General features: G+C 46.8%; 1 protein-coding gene across 1 annotated transcript; it reads right to left on the reverse strand.

Annotated features, from left to right (window-relative positions):
* Positions 1–1,315: 1,315 nt before the first annotated feature.
* NLE1 (notchless homolog 1) lies at positions 1,316–16,296 on the reverse strand (the record flags this gene model as incomplete). Its single annotated transcript, XM_081890525.1, has 12 exons — positions 1,316–2,672; positions 3,375–3,445; positions 4,429–4,588; positions 5,319–5,521; positions 6,887–6,933; positions 7,313–7,448; positions 8,222–8,414; positions 9,504–9,601; positions 10,572–10,648; positions 12,082–12,161; positions 13,705–13,922; positions 16,162–16,296. 12 exons carry the CDS (start codon positions 16,294–16,296, stop codon positions 2,660–2,662), a joined length of 1,431 nt encoding a protein of 476 aa, XP_081746651.1. The 3' UTR covers positions 1,316–2,659.
* Between the last annotated feature and the right edge of the window lie 4,724 nt (positions 16,297–21,020).

Raw genomic sequence — 21,020 nt, forward strand, 5'->3', positions numbered from 1 at the left:
GTCCATTGTAGCCTGCAGCTCTGTGCTGGAAGGTGACACATTTTTCTTAAAAAAACCTGAGCATTTAACAAGACAAGTTGGCAGGCAATTTAAGAACCATGGAGAAAGCAATTCCCCAGGGATTCCTGAGAATGCCGCTGTGCAGCTTGCCAAAACCACACCTGGCATTTATGTAGATAAATCAACTGAAGCTGATGTTGATTAATTGATGGTGGCTTTCTCTCAACAGGGAACTCCCTGCTAATTTTTGGAGGTGAAGGCCTTTATCGGTGAGAGGGGACGGAAAAAGAATTAAACCTCCGTCCCCCACAAAGGGATGAGCAGAGCAAGATATCGCAGAGAGACAGGGAATTATTTCAGCAAGGAAATAAACTGGAAGCCCAAACAGAAAAATATACTTCCGGAGGGCAAGTAAACAAGGAGAGCAGGAACAGATAATAATTTTCCATTCCTTTTTGTATTACAATGCGCTCTGCAAAGTCCGGCTGCCTGGCCATTTGCTGAAGTGTTACTGACTCTTCTTGTATTCCCAACTTAACCAGAAAGATAACAAAATGTGAATGTGATCAAACCCCCCTCACAATATTCAGAGGTTTGAGGCGAGGCAACCAGAACTGCAAATTGGCCTCGGTCCAGTATACCTGAAGGAGTGTCTCCACCCCCATCATTCTGCCCGGACGCTGAGGTCCAGCTCCAAGGGCCTTCTGGCGGTTCCCTCATTGCGAGAAGCAAAGCTACAGGGAACCAGGCAGAGGGCCTTCTCGGTAGTGGCGCCCGCCCTGTGGAACGCCCTTCCAGCAGGTGTCAAAGCGATAAACAACTACCTGACATTCAGAAGACATCTTAAGGCAGCCCTGTTCAGGGAAGTTTTTAACATGTGATATTTTACTGTATTTTTGGTTTTTATGGAAGCCGCCCAGAGTGGCTGGGGAGGCCCAGCCAGATGGGCGGGGTATAAATAATAAATTATTATTATTAAATTATTATTATCATATTCCACATGCAGCCGCACCATAGATTTGCATGACAGCATTAAGATGCCGGCAGTTTTGTTCCCTAGAAATGATCCCTTGCACCCCTGGACCACAAGCCGGAGAGAAAACAAAGCTGCTCTTCCGCCGTTTGCCGGTTTCCAAAGAGGTATCTCGATTGGCCGCTCTGGGAACAAGGATGTCGGTCGGACCAGATGGCCTTTTTTTCTAATCCACCAGAATAAGACTTATCTCCTAAATTATCAGATTATGGATTTAAACAGCGATGACCGTTTTGCATGGATGGCTTAACAAAAAAAAAATGGGATGGGGGAATCAATAAGGCAATTTAAAAATTGATTTATTCATTATGTTTACAAAACACATTTTCCTCCCGTGCTTAAGGTAACATGGCTTACTGCTCTCCCTATTTTATCCTCACAACAACCCTGTGAGGTAGGTTAGGCTGAGAGAGATGGGGACCGGCCCAAGGTGACCCATTGAGCTTCATGGCTGAGTGGTGGATTTGAACTCTGGTCTTGGCACTCTAACCATTACACATCGGCTGTCAAAAGCCATTTATTTAAAATATTTATAGGCTGCCTTTCTTCCTGGGCAAGGCCTCCGAAGCCGCTGATTGAAGGCAAATGATATTAGAAGAAAAAGGGCGAGGTAGGCCGTGGCCCTGACCTCAAAGGGACTAGTCTCTTTGGTAAACAAATAAATCCAAGGTGCCTTATGGAATGTTAACGTCCTCCCATTGACCACTGTGACTCACGCACTGGTAAACATTTGAGCTGGTCCAACTCCAATATAAATAAAATAATGGACCTGGGTACCATGAGTCCAATTCCAATGCGTCTGCCCCGAGTTAAACTTAATACAAACCATTGTTTTTCTTTAACTGCTAATGATGCTTTACTCCCGGAATCTTTTTTGCATTTGATTCTTATTTGTAATGGGTTTGTTTTTCGCACATGTAAGAGAATATGTTGTTTTCCTCCTAATTATGCTACTTTAAACTGGGAACTTTGTTGTGTTTCCCGATTTTTGTTTCTGATGTTTTACACTGGTGCTTTGAAAATACATACTGTTTGGCGTTTTAAGGTAAACTGCAAACTGCTTAAAAGAGAGATATATTGATTTATTTATCATTTCTCTGAACCTCGGGGGTTCTATCAGTGCTCAAACCCCCTCTCTTGCTCCTCAATTGAAGCGTCATTTCGGCACTCAGCACCCAGGTTTGCGATTAGGGGAAGAAATAAGATTATCATCCCTTTCTCAGGCCATGGTGGGGTGGCGGCGGTGGGCTGATGCTGGCCTAACGACACATTGTGAATCCAAGGCTAAAATGGGGAGATTCGAACTCAGGACCTTCTGGATTGCTTCCGCATCGACTTCTAGACTGCGCCAGCTCTTGTCAGGGAAGACTGGCAGAGGGTGTGTGTGTGTGTGTGTGTGTGTGTGTGTGTAGGTTTAAGACAACTGTGAGCAGCAACAACTTAGCAAGAGGCGTCAACTAGCCCAGAAGCCGGCTGACAAGAGAGGAGAGGACTCCTTTCTCTGGATCCGAAAAGAGAGAACAGTCTTGATTCAAGTAGCCCTCCTGAAAATGGAAGGCTGGCAGGCCGCAGTCTGCGCTGGGGGGAAATGGATGGGCTCCATTTGTGACAGTCCTTTCCTCACAGCTATCGTCTCCATCTGTTTAAAGAAGAAGAAAAACATCGAAAATGTCTGTATTTTTCCTTTCCTCAAAGGCGGGTGCTGAAGGGGAGCCTCTGGCTGTTGCTGAACTTCAATTTCCACCAGCCCCCAGGAAGTTTAGCCAGTGGGTCAAGGATGATGGGAGTTGTAGTGCGGCAAGACCTGTGGGTTCCCCTACAGGGTGATGATACCCACTTTCTCCTCCCAACAACCTTGCGAGGTAGGTCAGGCCGGACAACAACTCGCCCAAGCACACCCAGTGAGATCCGTGGCTGATCAGGCCTGACTTTAATTCGCTAGGCCACACAGCCAACAGAACTGAAAATGTGGAACTGTAGACCCCTTGGGAGCAGAGACCTGCCCTTTATATTGTTCTCTCCTTAATTTTAGTTACCCTTTAAATCAGGGATAACCAATGTGTATGTCAAAGACTCCCAACACCCATTGGGCAACCACTGCCTGGGGATGATGGGGAGTTGTAGTCCAACTCCCCCCTTATTCTAAATAGCCAGGTACACTAAAGACTCCCTCACTTTTCTCTCTCACACACAGGCAGTGACACCAGAAGTGCAATGAAAAGGGAAGAGAGGCATCCAGGTCACATTCCTTTTCTGAAGATAATGGAGTGACCCACCTTCCAGGCAAAAACCCCTGCCCTGGTATCTCAAGGGACTAGCAAACAGTGGGGGGACCACTTACATCCTCAGACATTTGTCCTTCCCACCGCTCGCTACCCGTTGTCCGTCGGGACTCCAGTCCACCGCAAACACCTGGGAAGGGAACAAGACGAGGGTCAGTCCACAGCCTCTCTGAGCGGCTTGGAGATGCTTTTCTCGAATGTGCCTCAGTGGGCTTTGCCCACCTAACAGTTCGAAAGCACATCAAAGTGCAAGTAGATAAATAGGTACCGCTCCAGCGGGAAGGTAAACGGCATTTCCATGCGCTGCTCTGGTTTCACCAGAAGCGGCTTAGTCATGCTGGCCACATGACCCGGAAGCTGTACGCCGGCTCCCTCGGCCAGTAAAGTGAGATGAGCACCATAACTCCAGAGTCGTTCGAGACTGGAGTTAACTGTAAGGGGTCCTTTACCATTACCTTTAAACAAAGTGAACTCTTCTTCCGGCCCCTTTAAAAAGGTAAAGAGACCCCTGACCATTAGGTCCAGTCGTGACCGACTCTGGGGTTGCGGTGCTCATCTCGCTTTACTGGCTGAGGGAGCCGGCGTTTGTCCGCAGACAGCTTCCGGGTCATGTGGCCAGCATGACTAAGCCGCTTCTGGCAAAGCAGAACAGCGCACGGAAACACCGTTTACCTTCCTGCCGGAGCGGTACCTATTTATCTACTTGCACTGGTGTGCTTTTGAACTGCTAGGTTTGCAGGAGCAGGGACTGAGCAACGGGAGCTCACTCTGTTGCGGGGATTTGAACCGCCAACCTTCTGATTGGCAAGTCCTAGGCTCTGTGGTTTAACCCATAGAGCTACCCACGTCCCTTTAGAAGAGATTAAAATCAGGAACCACCTGATGTCATATAGCATGTCCAGGTGCAGATCAAGTGACGATGGATCTGGCTGAAAGGGGCTTTGCCTACCTGTCAATAATCAGCCTGCAATGGGGATATGGCTCCAGTTCCCCACCTCTGATCCACAAACCACCAACGGGCCAATTTTGGGGTCGGGGTCCTCAATCTGCTGCCCCGTCCTCTCCTACCCAAGCAGCCCCTGTGAAAAACCTCACTGCTGACTAGGGCCTTACCTCGTCCGCGTGGCCCGGAAGGTCGACAGCCAGTTTCTGTGTCTTAACGTCCCAGACCTTGAGTGTGCTGTCGCTGCTCCCGCTGACCAGCAGGCGGCTGTCGGCCGACCACGCAATCTGGTACACCGCCGATACGTGACCCCGCAGGGAGGTGAGGTACCTTGTGTGGGGAATGTGTGTGCGTTAAGACTCTACCAAGAAAAAAGCACACCAATCTCTAATTCTGTAATGAATTATTGTCAAAACAAAAAAAAATTCCTTCAAGTAGCACCTTAAAGACCAACTAAGTTAGTTCTTGGTATGAGCTTCCGTGTGCATGCACACTTCTTCAGATACCTAATGAATTATTGTGTTATACGTATCCTTATGAGTTTGAGTTTGTAATCTCTATTTGAGTTTGTAATCCTTGCCAGAATACATACTTTTGAATGGATTAGTTTTTGTTACAATTGACTATTGATTTGCGAGTAGTGGAACCACTCCCACTACTGAAACTTATATCGGCCGGAGTTCTTAGTGTGCTTTTTTCTTGTTATATTTAATAACAAGAACTCCAACCGTGTTAAGACTGTGACGCAAATGTCTTCCCTGCAGAACCAGCCTATGAAGAGCCTCTGATTTTTAGCATCCCTGCTGAAACACCCTCATGAGGACTTGGAACTTGTTTTACGAAGACGAACTGGAAAACTGAAAGCAATCATGATTCCCAAGGCGCAGCTGAGGCCTAAGACCAAACGCCTGTGTGTTTTAAATTAAATATAGCCCTTTTTAATCATTTGCCTGTAACAGGGAGTACTTTGATACATCCATCATTATTTTCATAGCTCTTCCTTGAAAAATTGTGAACCGGCTTGAGATAAAGGGAAACAGTATAATGATCACAAACTTACTTGCCCGTTTTGCCATCCCACAGCTTGACGGACTTGTCGAAGGACGCACTGGCAATGATCCGCGTGTCAGGAGAGAAAAGGACTTGGTTGATCAACGCCTGGTGGCCGGTCATTCTCCCCAAAGGCTTTTTGTCCTCTGCAGGCGCCCAGAGGAACAGCGTGAAGTCATCCGACCCGGAGACGAGCCTTTCAAGCCCCGTGCCCTGTGGGCAGAGAAGGAAGCGCCCTCTGTCAGCGAAAAGAATGGGATTCTGGGACAGCACCTCATTCTGGGGCCCAATGAAATGAATAGGCCCAAGTTAGTCACGTTTTATTCTTTCCTCACAACTCAACAAGCTTAAACTTGGGAACTCACTGGCGCAAGATGCAACCAGCTGCCCAAGACAGAGGCCTCATCGCTCTATATTTAAAGCACAACTTTAAACCGTCATAACTTCACCCATAGAAACTGGGGAACTAAAGTATATGATTTTTTGTTGGAATGGCATACAAAAGATGAAGAAATTAAGGAGGTCATGACTCAGTGGGCAATGGACCTAGGATATAATATCGAGTATGAGAAATGGACACAGCTATGGAATTTAGGAATAAAATTTACTGCATCCATGACCTTAAAAGAGAATTTGTTAAAAATGATGTATAGGTGGTACTTAACACCCACCAAACTAGCAAAGATGTACAAAATGTAAAATAAGAACTGTAAAAGAGGGAAATTTTCACCACATGTTGTGGTTGTGTCACAAGGAATAATGTGTATAATGTGTTAAAAAAGATATTTAGGTACACCTTTTATAACAAACCGGAGGCATTTTTCTTAGGAATGGTTGGAGAGGACATTAAAAAGGAAGATCAGAAATTCTTCCTGTATGCCACAAGAGCAGGAAGACTACTCCTCACACAGAGATGGAAACAACAGGATATCCCGACAATTGAAGAATGGCAACAGAAAGTATTGGAGTATGCGGAAATAGCAAGGCTAGCTGGAAGAATCCGACAGGAGGACGATGGGAAATTCCAAAAAGAATGGTCCAAATTTATGGTATACTTAAGAGAAAACTGTACATAAATAAAGACACTCACAGGACTGAAATAAAACTCATAACGTTTATTGTAAACATTTGGTTAGACCACAAGATGTAATGCTGTAATATAATAAGGGATGTATGTCTAAAGTATAACACAAAAATTTATTAAGGAATTATAGACGTTTATGGAATGTATATTGTATATATAGCAACCACGCTTAAGTAAGAGCAATGTAGAGAAACCAGAAGAGGGGTGGAGGGAGGTTAATTTGGATAAGATATAGATTGAAAGGAGAATTAGATTGTTAAGCTGTATTGTGTTTAAGATATTTGGGGGGAAATATTAAAAATTATTGGGGGGGGGGGGAGAAAAAGAAACTGGGGAACTATAGTTTGTTGAGGGTGCTGTTAGGAGAGCCCTATTCTCCTCTGCAGAGCTACAGTTCCCAGAGTGGTTGAACAACCAACCCCTTTGCTGAGAGATCTGGGAGCTGCAGCCGAGCGGCTATTTCATGGCCAGGGCAGGCAGGAGGGCAGACTCACCCTGACTTGACTGTACCTCTGTTGTGCTTTCTGCTTTATCTCTGCCACTGTAGGAGGAAGGAAACGCAGGTTAGGAACTACTGCAGCCAGAGGAACCTGCATGGTGAGAACGCTGAGCCCCCAAGGATGCTCAAAATTCTGCATTTCATGCTGATTTCATGGTGCTAAAGTTGTAGCAACAGCTCCCTTTCTCCCAGGGAGAGAGAAAGAGTAAGAATTTCCCCCAGGAGGTTGTAGACTCTCTTTCTTTGGGGGGGTTTATAAGCAGAGGTTGTCTGGCCCTCTGTCATGGATGCTTTAGCTGAGATTCCTGCATTGCGGGGGGTTCGACCAGATGACCCCTGGGTTCCCTTCCAACTGTAGGATTCGATGATTCCCTGCCTTGAACAAAAGCAAAAGGAGAGGCAGTAGCCTGATGCCACTTACGGGATCCGCTGACATCCTGGGGGTTGATGGAGGCCTCGGCCGGCTCAAAAGCCCCGGTGCGGAGAACATAGTCTGTGCTGAGGGCCAGAGTGTTCACCCAGTGCGCGTGACCCTGAAGTGTGCGGCAGAGGACTCCCTGAAAAGTGGAACAGAAATTATATCCACTTCACAAATCATAAATAAAATACATAACTGAGTTAGTCTCAACTGAGCGGATATAATATAATTTGCATAAGGTATGTGGTGGATTTTTTATATAATTTGTATAAGGTATGTGGTGGATTTTTTGTTTATGTTTTTCCTGTATATATGTGCAATATGAATAAAAATTTATTATAAAAAAGAAAAGAAAAAGAAAAGTGGAACAGAAAAAAGGCAAATCAGTCCCTGACTCACAACTTTTTTTTATACAGTGGTGCCTCGCAAGACGAAAAGAATCCGTTCCACGAGTCTCTTCGTCTTGCGGTTTTTTCGTCTTGCAAAGCAAGCCCATTAGCGGCTTAGCGGATCAGCTGATAAGCGGCTTAGCGGATCAGCTGTTTAAGCGGCTTAGCGGATCAGCTGATAAGCGGCTTAGCGGCTTGGGAAAAAGGGGGGGGAGGAAAAAAACCCCGCAGGAACTTGCAAGACATTTTCGTCTTGCGAAACAAGCCCATAGGAAATTCGTTTTGCGAAGCACCTCCAAAACGGAAAACCCTTTCGTCTAGCGGGTTTTCCGTCTTGCGAGGCATTCGTCTTGCGGGGCACCACTGTACATTTACATTTTTTTACATATCATTTTCAACAAATATTTAACATAGCTTCTTATCTTATACAATATTTTAGACGTCCGTCAACCACCTCTGATGATTTTCCGTTCTTTATCGCTTATTCTGCATTTCTTAATTTCTCAGACTTTCCCAGACTTACATCTAGGGGCCTCCAGACCTTGATGGTCCGATCCTGAGACGAGGAGTACAGCAAGTTGTCCCCACCCCACTTGACACAGGTCACCGACTGCGTGTGGCCCGTCAGGATCTTGTCGCACCGGCCTGCCACTGTGTCCCAGATGCGGACGCTGCCATCTTTGGAGGAACTGGCCAGGTAGCGGCACTCCGGGTTCCTGCAGAGGGAAAAACCAGGAAACCTTAAGCTAAGGCTTTGGAGCTCCTGCCTATTGATATCAGGCAAGCGTGCTCACGATAAACTCGTTTCCTTGCCTGCTAAAGACATCATTCTTTAGACCGGTCATAGGCAAACTTGGCCCTCCAACTGTTTGGGGACTACAATTCCCATCATCCCTGACTACTGGTCCTGTTAGCTAGGGATGATGGGAGTTGTAGGCTGAAAACATCTGGAGGGCCGAGTTTGCCAACGCCTGGTTTAGGTGGCGCTGTGGGTTAAACCACAGAGGCAGGATGGCAGAAGGTCGGCAGTTCGAATCTCCGCGACGGGGTGAGCTCCCGTTGCTCGGTCCCTGCTCCTGCCAACCTAGCAGTTCGAAAACACATAAAAGTGCAAGTAGATAAATAGGTACCGCTCCGGCAGGAAGGTAAACGGCGTTTCCGTGCGCTGCTCTGGTTCGCCAGAAGCGGCTTAGTTATGCTGGTCACATGACCCAGAAGCTGTACGCCAGCTCCCTCGGCCAATAAAGCGAGATGAGCGTCGCAAGCTGGACCTAATGGTCAGGGGTCCCTTTACCTTACCCAGATGTTTATAAAATTGACAAGAGTTTTAAACTGTTTTACGGGTTAGAACCTTGCATTTTTTGTTTAAAAAAGGAAAAACAGATTTGAGAGCCGGTACAGCAATCCAGTCTTTTCTCTTGTATTTGTGCTGAGTCAAGGCATGCTCTAGGGCAGTGTTTCCCAACCTTTGGTCTCCAGCTGTTTTTGGACTACACCTCCCATCATCCCTAACCACTGGTCTTGCTCGCTAAGTATGATGGGAGTTGTAGTCGAAAAACAGCTGGAGACCCAAGGTTGGGAAACACTGCTCTAGGGGGGAGAGGTCAGGTTGTGAGATGATGACTAGCTTAAGGTCACTTCACGGCTGAATGGGAGATTCGAACTCAGGTCTTCCCAGCCCTTGCCTGACATACTATTACACACTGCTGATGGATGAATGGGTTGAAATCCAAAGCAATCCAAAGTAACCCGAAGGATTAGAAGGTGTTTTTTTGGGGGGGGGTGTCTGGAATGGGGAGACTTACAGATGTAGAGGCTCCCAGCAGAGAGAAGTGATCCATTTGGAGTGCCCCACGAGGACCCGTCCAATCTGGTTCCCCGTCTCGGGATCCCAGAGAAATATCTGCACGAAAGAATAAAATCAGAAATACGGCTGCGGCCCAGGTGGACTGAGAGATTGCTACACGGAGCTCACCTGAGTAGCAATTCTGCTCACCTGTGATTCCCAGCAGCTGGCATTCAGAGTTATACTGTCTCCGACAGGGGAGAACATCACCGCTATGGCTAGCGGTCAGTGATCGCCAAAGTGGCAAGAGTCACGTCCAAGGAATCAAGGTTTGCAAAACTACAACGCCAATAAAACAATGCCCCAAAAGCTTTATAGGGGCGGAAAGAGTTAAGGGGGAGGAAAACCTAAAATAGCTCAGTGAGGACTGAACATGCTCACTGGCCACGAACGCAGCTTGTCCATTGGCAGGAAAAAACAGAGAAGCATAATATGGGGGGAATGGAATAGAGTATCCGCAAAACGGGTATGGCTGGCATCCTGAACAGGAGCGCTTGACACTGCAACAGTTAGCTGGAAACCCTGCTTAACTATGAGGCTGTCCTTGTCTGTGATGGGGAAGAGAATACCGGAAGGGGCGATGTGGAATGGAGTATCCCCAAAAAGGGTATGGCTGGCATCCTGAACAGGAGTGCCTGACACAGCAACACTTTGTTGTTGTGCTGGTCCTGATCTGAGAGGCTGGTCCTTGTCTGTGCGCGGGGAGAGAATACCAGAAAGGGCAATGTGGAATGGAGCACCCCCAAAATGGGCATCCTGAGCAGAAGTACTCGACAGCACAATATTTCCCTGCACTTATTGGTGAGGACATCTCTTGTCTGTTGAAAGGGACAGAAGACTAGGAAGCAGAAAACGGAATGGAGGAACCCGTGAAAGGGAATGGCTGGCACTCTGAACAAAAGCACGCCGTGCTGCAACATTTTTTTGCTGAGGGTCCCTGTTTGTCCTCGGCTCAGAGAAAGAAAGACCCAGCCCAGGATGAATTCAGAGGGAGCATCAAGACCCAGAGGTGAGGAACACCCTGTACCTGGCAGTTTTTGCACCCGGACGCCAGTTTTCTGCCATCAGGAGACCAGGCTATGCTGAGCACCCAGTGACGGTGACCTGGTGAAAAAATTGACAAAATGACTGGAAGAATCGGAAATCAGGAAAACCAAAATTTTAATAAAGAAGGTGGAAATTGTTTAACTTATCTTAAAAACCATTGCAAATAGTTAAAACTGTGTGTGGGATTGGAATAATACTTGTAGCTTAATGGTGAATTTTGGATATAATGGAGATGTAAAAGATTCGGATTACAGTGGTGCCTCGCAAGACGAAAAGAATCCGTTCCGCGAGTCTCTTCGTCTTGCGGTTTTTTTGTCTTGCGAAGCAAGCCCATTAGCGGCTTAACGCTATTAGCGGGCTTAGCGGATCAGCTGATAAGCGGCTCAGCTGTTAAGCGGCTTAGCGGCTCAGCGGCTTGGGAAAAAGGGGGGGGGAGGGAAAAAACCCCGCAGGAACTTGCAAGACATTTTTGTCTTGCGAAGCAAGCCCATAGGAAATTTGTTTTGCGAAGCACCTACAAAACAGAAAACCCTTTCATCTAGCGGGTTTTCCGTCTTGCGAGGCACCACTGTATTATAAAAGATGCAGGAGGAAATGATGAACGACAGGACCCACAAAGGGGAGGAAGAAAGTCCAGGAGATTCTATAACAGGCATCCCCAACCTTCAGCCCTCCAGATGTTTTGGACTACGATTCCCATCATCCCTGACCACTGGCCCTGTTAGCTAGGGATCATGGGAGTTGTAGGCCAAAACATCTGGAGGGCAGCAAGTTGGGGGTGCCTGTTCTATAGAAGCTTGTCTTTATGTTGTATATGTGATTTCAAAACTGTAATTTGGGAAAAAACCAAATACCGTATTTTTTGCTCTATAAGACTCACTTTTTCCCTTCTAAAAAGTAAGGGGAAATGTGTGTGTGTCTTATGGAGCAAATGCAGGCTGCGCAGCTATCCCAGAAGCCAGAACAGCAAGAGGTATCATTGCTTTTTCTGCACAGCAATCCCTCTTGCTGTTCTAGCTTCTGAGATTCAGAATATATTTTTTTCTTGTTCTCCTCCTCCAAAAACTAGGTGCGTCTTGTGGTCTGGTGCGTCTTATAGAGCAAAAAATACGGTAAATAATTTTTCAAAAGGAAGAAAGAGCCAGTAAGAGTATTATTATTTTTTAAAAGTATTTTGTTAAGATTCAAGAGAGAATTAAAACCAACAGCAAGCGGAAAGAGACTAGAACCCACTTGGACATGTTCTGTGCTTGAACAGGCAGAAAATGTGGATTTTCAGATGGGGAGAATTCCCTGCCCAACCTGGACATCTCGGGGATCAAACCTGAGACCTTCTGTCTCCAAAGCAAATGCTCTACCTATGAGCCATGGCTTTTGTCCCCTAAAAACCAAAGCCAGATAGACACAGTCCATCCGCATGCCCCTGGGGCAGCCACCAACTCAAAACAGGTTCCTGGAAGACATTTTTGCACAGCCTTATTGAGACTCACCCTTGGCCGTGAAGTGTGGGGTCTCCGTGTTGAGGTCCCAGAAGCGCACGGTTGTGTCTCCGGAGCCACTGGCGAGGTACCTTGAAAAGGACAGGGGGGAAAACAGCTGGGTGCATGCAGATTCTCGCTTTGGGACACTCCAGGACAGATTCTGGGATTGTGTAGCAGGCACAATCCCATCCTCTAAATCAGGATTTTCCCACACTTGGGTCTCCAGCTGTTTTTGGACCAAATCCCCACCATCCCTGACCATTGGTCCTGCTAGCTAGGGATGATGGGAGTTGTAGTCCCAAAAACACCGGAGGCGCAAGTTTGGGGAACCCTGCTCATCGGGAAACAAAGTGACAGTCAAACTTGAAAGCCTCATTATAGCCTCGCTCAAGGGCAAGGAGGTTCCGTGCATCGCTGGGACGCAACCTAGCAAAGGCAGGTCAAAGAGGCTCCAGCCAGCCATTTAGTCATCCCTGGAATCAGGGTGAATTTGATTTAAATCGATTTGATTTAAGTAAGACTTGATTTAAATCATTCTGTAATGGTTCTAGGGGTTGCTCGTGTGTAAGCCGGTGCCAACACCTGGCTGGGTTGCCTTAGTGAACCTTTTCTGTCCGGACAGCCACTCACCCGTGGCTGTCTAAATCACTGGCAGAATCCGTCAGTGGCCGTTTCTTGAACTTCTTCCAGCAAAGAAGCTCTTTGACGCCTAGTCTCCTCCTACTCTCCCTGTGCGGAAGCCTTCTGCGCAAGGAGGGTGTAGGCAGCGGAGGACCCTTACTCTTCCTGCTGGTCCCCGGCAAGGAGTCATGGGACCGCCTCGCCGATTCCCCCATCTGCCCCCCTTCTCCACTGGTGCTACGCTGATTCTCTTCCCCAGAAGATGGGCTGCCTCTCCCCATCCCGGGACGCTCTCTGGGACCCCACCGGAGCCCGCTCTCTCCCTTCGGCCCTGATGGCAGTTCCCTGACACATCCCTTTTACAGAAAGACTAATTCTTGCTGGTATTCTTGCTCATTCTTAATATTTACAACCAGAGGACGGTTTCATCTTTAGAATAATAAATTTTCAGAGCAGTTTTTACAGTTATATCAGAAATTACTGATTTGGTTATACTATTAGAAATACATAGACAGATAATTAAGAAATTATTGCGAGGTTTAATAAGTTAACTGTTTATATGTGGACAACTTTTCTGCTGTCCTTTATTGGAAGGAGAAAAACAATCATTTCCTTAAGAACAATTTAAATACTTTATTTAACTAAAGCAATAACATAGCGTATGTATCCATGTTGGTTAACTGATGTGGTTAAACGTGTGGGGTTTTTTTTAAAACAACTTAGATTGAGTTTTAGCACACAGGAAAAACTTAAAACAAATCCTTATTTCCTGATGAATAGCCTTTGGACTGTAATGTAACTTAAATAGAAAACTATCTTTGGAAAGATTTTTCCTCCGAAAGCATTTTATTTTAAAAATCTGATTTAAATTTTAAAAATCCAATTTAAATTTTTTTAAAAAATGATATATTTTTTAAAGAATTGATTTTTATCTACCCTGCCTGGAACGCTCTGCGCGTTCCTTTTCTGTACTTCTCCCCCACCCGAACCCCGGCTGGACCCTCAACTTACTTCCCAGTGGGACTGAAGGCGACTGAGATGACGGCCTCGCTGTGCCCCTCCAAAGAACTGGTGCAGCGGGTGACGGCGCGGACTTTGAACACAGCCTGCGGCTGGTAGACAATCTCCACCACCTTCTCTGTCTCCAGGGTCTGGCCTGCCAATGTTTGCTGCAGGGAGGCCACGATCTCGGAGTCTCGCACGTAGAAAGCCAGCGGCAGCGGCTCCTCCTATGATGGGAGAGAGTCGGGGTTTCAGTTTTGGACACTGTTAGGTGCACTGCTTTGGCAACAGCGAATCGCTGTTTTTTTAAAAGGGAATTTAATGGTCGTTGCTCGACAGGACTTTTCACGCGGGCTCTCCCGTTGGTGTGATGGCCTGGGACTTGGGATCGGACTCGGAACCAGAGGAGTCTCAGTCTGCACCGGATCCTTTGCCTCAGGCAGCATTGGAACCGAGTCTGGGGCCTGATTCTGAAGAGCCCCTGTCTGCACAGGTTCCCCTGCAACAAGCACCAGCTGGGCCAAGTCAGGGGCCTGAGCCTGCCCTGGCTCCAGATGCAGGGATTACCTTGTTGCTTCCAGCTGGGCCATCACTTACAGATGCTCCACTACCAGTTGGGTCAGGAGAGGCTGAGGCGGCCTCTGGGTCTAGTAACCCACCGACATCTCCTGAGCTGCAGAGGCTTAGGTCTGAGAGAAGGAGAGACCTGAGTACTTGTCTCCCAGTACGTTTCCGGGAATGATTCAAAGTGTTGGTGCTGACCTTTAAAGCCCTAAACGGCCTTGGTCCTGTATACCTGAAGGAGCATCTCCTCCCCCATCGTTCTGCCCGGACACTGAGATCCAGCGCCGAGGGACATCTGGTGGTTCCCTCATTGCGAGAAGTGAGGCTACAGGGAACCAGGCAGAGGGCCTTCTTGGTGGTGGCCCCCGCCCTGTGGAAAGCCCTCCCATCAGATGTGAAGGAAATAAGCAGCTATCCTATTTTTAAAAGACATCTGAAGGCAGCCCTGTTCAGGGAAGTTTTTAATATTTAACGCTGTACTGTTTTTAATACTTGATTGGGAGCCGCCCAGAGTGGCTGGGGAAACTCAGCCAGATGGGTGGGGTATAAATAATAAATTATTATTATTATTATTACTCGCAGGAGGAGTGCTTGCCTTTGGGCGAGACAGGGAGGTGAGTCACCGGGGGATCAGGACCAGCCGTTACCCCGACAGACATAAAAGGCTGCTGGACCCCGCCCCAGGGTCACTGCTGTTTGCCAAAACCTGACCTTGCCTGGTTTCCTGCCTCATGTCCTGCCGGACTGACTCCTCGCGGAACCCTTGGATTCGGGACCGGACCTGGACCGCGTTGCTCAGGTTACCCCCTGGCCCAGCACAGCTGGCTACCTGCTCGAAGGCAAAAGATCCTCGGGAACTGGAAATGTAGCTCACAAGCCAAAGGGAACACTGGGCACTGCATGCAAAGCAGTCTCTAGAACTGAGCCACAGCCCTCTCCATAAAATTAATGCAAGGTTCTAGTCCTCATGGTTCTGAATGAAGGGCTGATTTGAGTAGGACAGTAGGAAGATGCTTTACACCAAGTCAGAAGCACCAGCCCATCAATTATAGTACTGCTTACTCTGACTGGCAGCAGCTCTCCAGGGTTCCACAGGGGAGCATTCTCAGCCCTACCTGGAGATTAAACCCAGGACATTCCACATTCAAAAAGCGGCAGCGTTTGGAAGGAAGAGACAACCCCGACCAGAGAAGAATGGCAAATCAAGTCAATGTACTATGCCAAAATGGCAAAATGAATTGGACAGCTCAGGAATCAAGAAGACAAGAAATTTTTAAAAGAAAGGGAAATGTTTATAACATATATACAAAATCATTGTAAACAGGCCAAAACGTTAGCAGGATTTTAAACACACTTGTAATATAACAGAATGTATAATTTAGGAAGATGAAAAATTGGAGAAGTACTGATTTGCAGTTGAAAATAGAATTAAAAGGATGCATGGAAAGGATGGGGAGGGGAAGTCAAGAGATTCAGAGTAATCTCGATATTTGGATTTTGTACTGTTTCATGTTTATATTATTGAAAATCGAATAAAAAAAGATGACAAAAAGCAGCAGTGTCTGTGGTTCCGAGCTCTCAAAATTTTAAATTAGTTTTAAATTTAACGTTGTGCTAATTGGTTTGAACTCATCTTATCAATATTTTACGGAGTGGAGACCAGAGGACAGGTCTGAATTTTTATCTGTTCTGGAGATCTGTTTTAATGAATTTAGCCTTGCCTGCAAAGGGAGTATTTCAGATCGGGTGAGTAGCCATTTCATAAACCCAGAAGAGCTGCATTTGTCTGTGGAGTAAAGAGACTGGGTGGCATTCAAAATGCAAGTGACTCTGGCTTCTGCCGGGAGAAGCCAGTCCCCCTTAACCTTAACTCTGCCCGGGGCGCAACCCCAACACCAGTACCTTCTCCAGGAGGGCATTGCAGACGAGCTGAAGCTTCTCTGGCGTGATGTTGATGGGCACATCAAAGGGAGAGCCCAAGGCTTCACCAGCCTCATCTTTGAACTGGATAAGGAGTCGCTCCACATCTGCCGTCATTTTATTTTTTTGGTTAGTTTGCACCTCGACCTGTGAATAAAAACACAGACAATCATATGGGTGAACACGACCCTTCCCCTCTGCAGGGAGGTGGGACCGATTTGGATGGTCCACCACTTAATTGATCCAAATGGTTTCCAGAGAGTGGTAGGGGATGTTTTATCCCATGTCAATGGCCTTTCTGCTGATTTCCTGGTGGCTGGCTGGAGTGTGGAATTAACCAGGGCTATTGGCTTCGAGGGACGCGGATGGCGCTGTGGTCTAAACCACAGAGCCTAGGGCTTGCTGATCAGAAGGTCGGCGGTTTGAATCCCTGTGACAGGTGAGCTCCCGTTGCTCGGTCCCTGCTCCTGCCCACTTAGCAGTTCGAAAGCACCTCAAAGTGCAAGTAGATAAATAGGTACCGCTCCGGTGGGAAGGTAAACGGTGTTTCTGTGCGCTGCTCTGGTTTGCCAGAAGCGGCTTAGTCATGCTGGCCACATGACCCAGAAGCTGTTCTGGCTCCCTCGGCCAGTAAAGCGAGATGAGTGCCGCAACCCCAGAGTCGTCCGCGACTGGACCTAACGGTCAGGGATCCCATTACCTTTACCTTTTTATTGGCTCCGAAGTGCCGTCTCCAATTGCATGGAACATCCTCCCTTCAGATGTCAAGGAAATAAACAACTATCTGCCTTTTAGAAGCCATCTGAAGGCAGCCCTATCTTGGGAAGTTTTTAATGTTTGATGTTTTAGTATGTTCTGATATATGCTGTGAGCCACCCAGAGTGGTCAGGGAAACCCAGCCAGATGTGTGGGGTATAAATAACAAATTAAATAATAATTGTAATAATAATAATAATAATGGATCTAGGTCTCCCTTTCCCCCCTAGATCAGTTTCTGGTGCCTTCTTAAACCAGGAGCAAAACCTTCTCTCTCACGCACATACTCCTAACCTTCCCACGTTTCTGCCTTTAAACCCCCGGTTCAAAATTCTGCTTTTCATCCCACTCCAAGCCCCCTCCCTCTTCCTCCCTTCCACCCACCCCATGGGTCAAAATCCTTTGCAGCCCCTGCAGACAGAAAAGCGGGTCTTTACCTGCCGATCCACTTTGAGAAATCTGGAGTTCCCGAGCAGACTTTCCCTTCTTGCTAGCAAGCAAGCCAGCTGCACCCACGTGGAGGGGAAATTGACAACGTCATCTCCCTGCGCCTAGAAGTCGCACTCGGGGGAGGGACTCCACCGCCACCTGCTGGGGAAAGTGGGGAACAGCAGGAGAGCCGTGGCTTGAATATACAGTATATGATGTTGTTTGATCATATACTGAATATATGAATATATGTTGTTTGATCATATACTGAATATACAGTATATGATGTTGTCTGATTGGGGTCAGAACTTTGATCCATAAAGGCCAGTATTCTCTACTCTGACTGGCAGCAGCGGCCTTTCAAGGTCTCTGGCAGAGAGCGGCGGGCGGGGGCTTTCTGCTGTAATAAACGTAAATCTGCCCTGATTCCCTTATGGGGGACACAAGAGCCCTTATAGAGTCCTTTGCAGGTTCTCCATCGGTCGAAGAAAATAACAGAGGCCAAATAACAGAATATTGAGAAGCAAAGCAGCTAGTAAACCTGATCTTAGCAACAGGGTGCTCCCTTCACACGCAGGAGGAGGAGGAGGACCCAGAACCAAGGTGTGCCTGCCCTTATATAGACATTTTAAATTGCCTGCCCTGGAGTCCAAGACCACCCCCAGACACATCATACCTACATCACGTCTACAACAGAAATCTGAGTGCATTGTTTACCTCCTGTCTGGCAGGTTACCTGTTAATGCTTACTTGATTGGATACCCTGGGGAGCCTGGCCAGTCTTTTGTAATGATAAATACTTAGTTCCTGGGCCATGTCACAGGCTTACCCTATTCATACACAGACATGCCCTTAACACAGGATTTGTGAAGGAAAAGACAGTGGGAAGGCTTTTCCATTTTCCTTTGACTTTGCAGAGAAAACATTTGGTGAGTTTGGGAGCCAAAATAGCTTCATAGCTGTTTCCTGTGCTGCTTCAGACATGTGGTTTATATATATATGTACGTGTTTGCTTGGTACATTTATGAACATTTATTTTTTATATATAAGACCGTAATTTTCTTTATTTCACTGCCATCATTTGCTTGCCTTTAGGTTGGTGTTATCTATTCAGACCTTCAGCTGGAACCTAGGATCTTCTGCACGCCAAGCAGGTGTCCTGTCTCCCCCACTGCTTCTGGAGCTTTTCCATTCACCTGACACACCTTAGCCCCTGAACCCTCATATAGAAGAATAATAGAGGCTGCTGGATCTTCTTCTTTGGTGATCACTCGTAGCTGAGTAAGATTGTCTTCCATAAACACAGTTTTAACAATGAGTCCCTAAGCGATTGTGGAGGCCAATTCTGGATCCACACGTCCTTCCACAGTGGGGACATGGGTTTCCGGGTGGGAGATGATCACAGTGTGGATTTGCCAAGCGTGTCTTCCTCTTAGCACTTTTCTCCCTTGCGTCCTGAGTTCGAGTGTCTTCAAAGCCCATGACACCTTTGGCAAAGGCTGTTCTCCAACTGGAGCGCTCGCAGGCCAGTGTTTCCCAATAAGACGCCTGCTTCTTGGGAGAAAAGCAATGACAAACCTAGACAGTATCTTAAAAAGCAGAGACATCACCTTGCCAACAAAGGTCCGTATAGTTAAAGCTATGGTTTTCCCAGTAGTGATGTATGGAAGTGAGAGCTGGATCATAAAGAAGGCTGATCGCCGAAGAATTGATGCTTTTGAATTATGGTGCTGGAGGAGACCCTTGAGAGTCCCATGGACTGCAAGAAGATCCAACCTATCCATTCTTAAGGAAATCAGCCCTGAGTGCTCACTAGAAGGACAGATCCTAAAGCTGAGGCTCCAATCCTTTGGCCACCTCATGAGAAGAGAAGACTCCCTGGAAAAGACCCTGATGTTGGGAAAGATGGAGGGCACAAGGAGAAGGGGACGACAGAGTATGAGATGGTTGGACAGTGTTCTTGAAGCTACCAGCATGAGTTTGACCAAACTGTGGGAGGCAGTGGAAGACAGGAGTGCCTGGCGTGCTCTGGTCCAGGGGGTCACGAAGAGTCGGACACGACGAAAACGACTAAACAACAACAACATACTACATTTTTTAAGCTTTGCCTTGAGACAGTCTTTAAACCTCTTTTGTTGACGACCAGCATTACGCTTTCCATATTTAAGTTCAGAATAGAGTAGTTGCTTTGGAAGACGATAATCAGGCATCCGCACAACATGACCAGTCCAACGAAGTTGATGTTGAAGTATCATTGCTTCGACACTGGTGATCTTTGCTTCTTTCAGTACACTGGTATTAGTTCGCCTGTCTTCCCAAGTGACGTGTACAGTATCATTTTGCTGTCTATGGGGAAGAGAATAGCATGGTATAGTGGTTAAGTGTTTCAGAGATTCAGTGTGGCATAGTGGTTAGAGCATCACACCACATAACTGTCGCTGCCTTTCTCAGCCTAACAGGGTTGTTGTGGCGATTAATCAAGGGTGGGGAGAACCCATGTTTGGAGAGAACCTGGAGCCTGGAGGAAAACATGGTCTATAAATGCAAACAAATAAAGCAAGCTAGCTTCAGGACCGCAGGATCTGTAACCTGCTTGTCTTTCATTGCTGCCCCCCCACAATCTGCCTCGTTTATGCATCTTATGGGGTGGCTTCCCCCCATTTCTGAGCACTTTTGAGGAACTCCACAAAGTACACCCCTCCAGCATGAGAAATATGGTCTAATTCATTCCTACCCTTCAAGGATTTGCACTGCTGGTGAACCTGCACATATCCCACCGGTCGGAATGAACTAGCTTGGCTTAACAGAAGTTCATGGAATGAGTTCAAAATACCTCTGAACGACACTTAAAAGTAGTTTCCACAACTGCTGAGCAAACTGAACACAACTTAAGCTCATTATGGGGTAGAATGTTGAACGGTTTGTAGTTACATTAAAAAAACCACCCTCTTTAGACTTTGAAGCTTAAATATAACAACTGTTGGGGAAAAGAAATTAAAACCACACATTCATGTTTGTGTGTGTGTTGATGATTTTTAGTCTTCTTAAAGTATATTTTATACTTCAGCACATCAGCTTGTAACATTCTGAGTTATCTTTTTGCCTATGATAATTTGGACGCACTTCAACTGTGAACTGAAGTAAGTTTGTTTTGCAAAGGGACAAAGGTGAAACTGGATTTAATTGCTGGACTTGAACTCATTTCGTTTTTAAAATGGGCTTTCCAAGCTCTTCGAGGTCCCTGCTGCCACACCATCCCCCCACTTAGTAAGCAGTACTGTGTCTCTGCCCCACAGGGAGAGCTGATCCTGACCCATGGCACCTATGCAAGTGAAACCAGTTGCTTTTTGTTGTCATAGATGGCTAAACGTCAGGCACTTTGAAAGCCAATCTACTGCAAATGACCCAGCGATTGTTCCATAATCCCAATGTACTTTCTGTCCATCCTAGGATTTGAGGAAGGCAAATGTGGGAAACCTTTGCCCCCCCCCAATGTTGCTGAACCACAACTCCTGTCAGTCCTGTGCATGTTTGCTGTGGCTGATGGAAGTTAATAGTTCGCCCAACCTGGTTTGAAAGGGTCGATTCAGCTTTTCTAGCTGGGAACAGACAAGCCACCTAAGGAAACGCACACACGGAAGATGGACACAAATTCA

The sequence above is a fragment of the Podarcis melisellensis genome (genome assembly GCF_964234715.1).
Source record: "Podarcis melisellensis genome assembly, chromosome: 15".
Lineage (NCBI taxonomy): Eukaryota > Metazoa > Chordata > Lepidosauria > Squamata > Lacertidae > Podarcis > Podarcis melisellensis.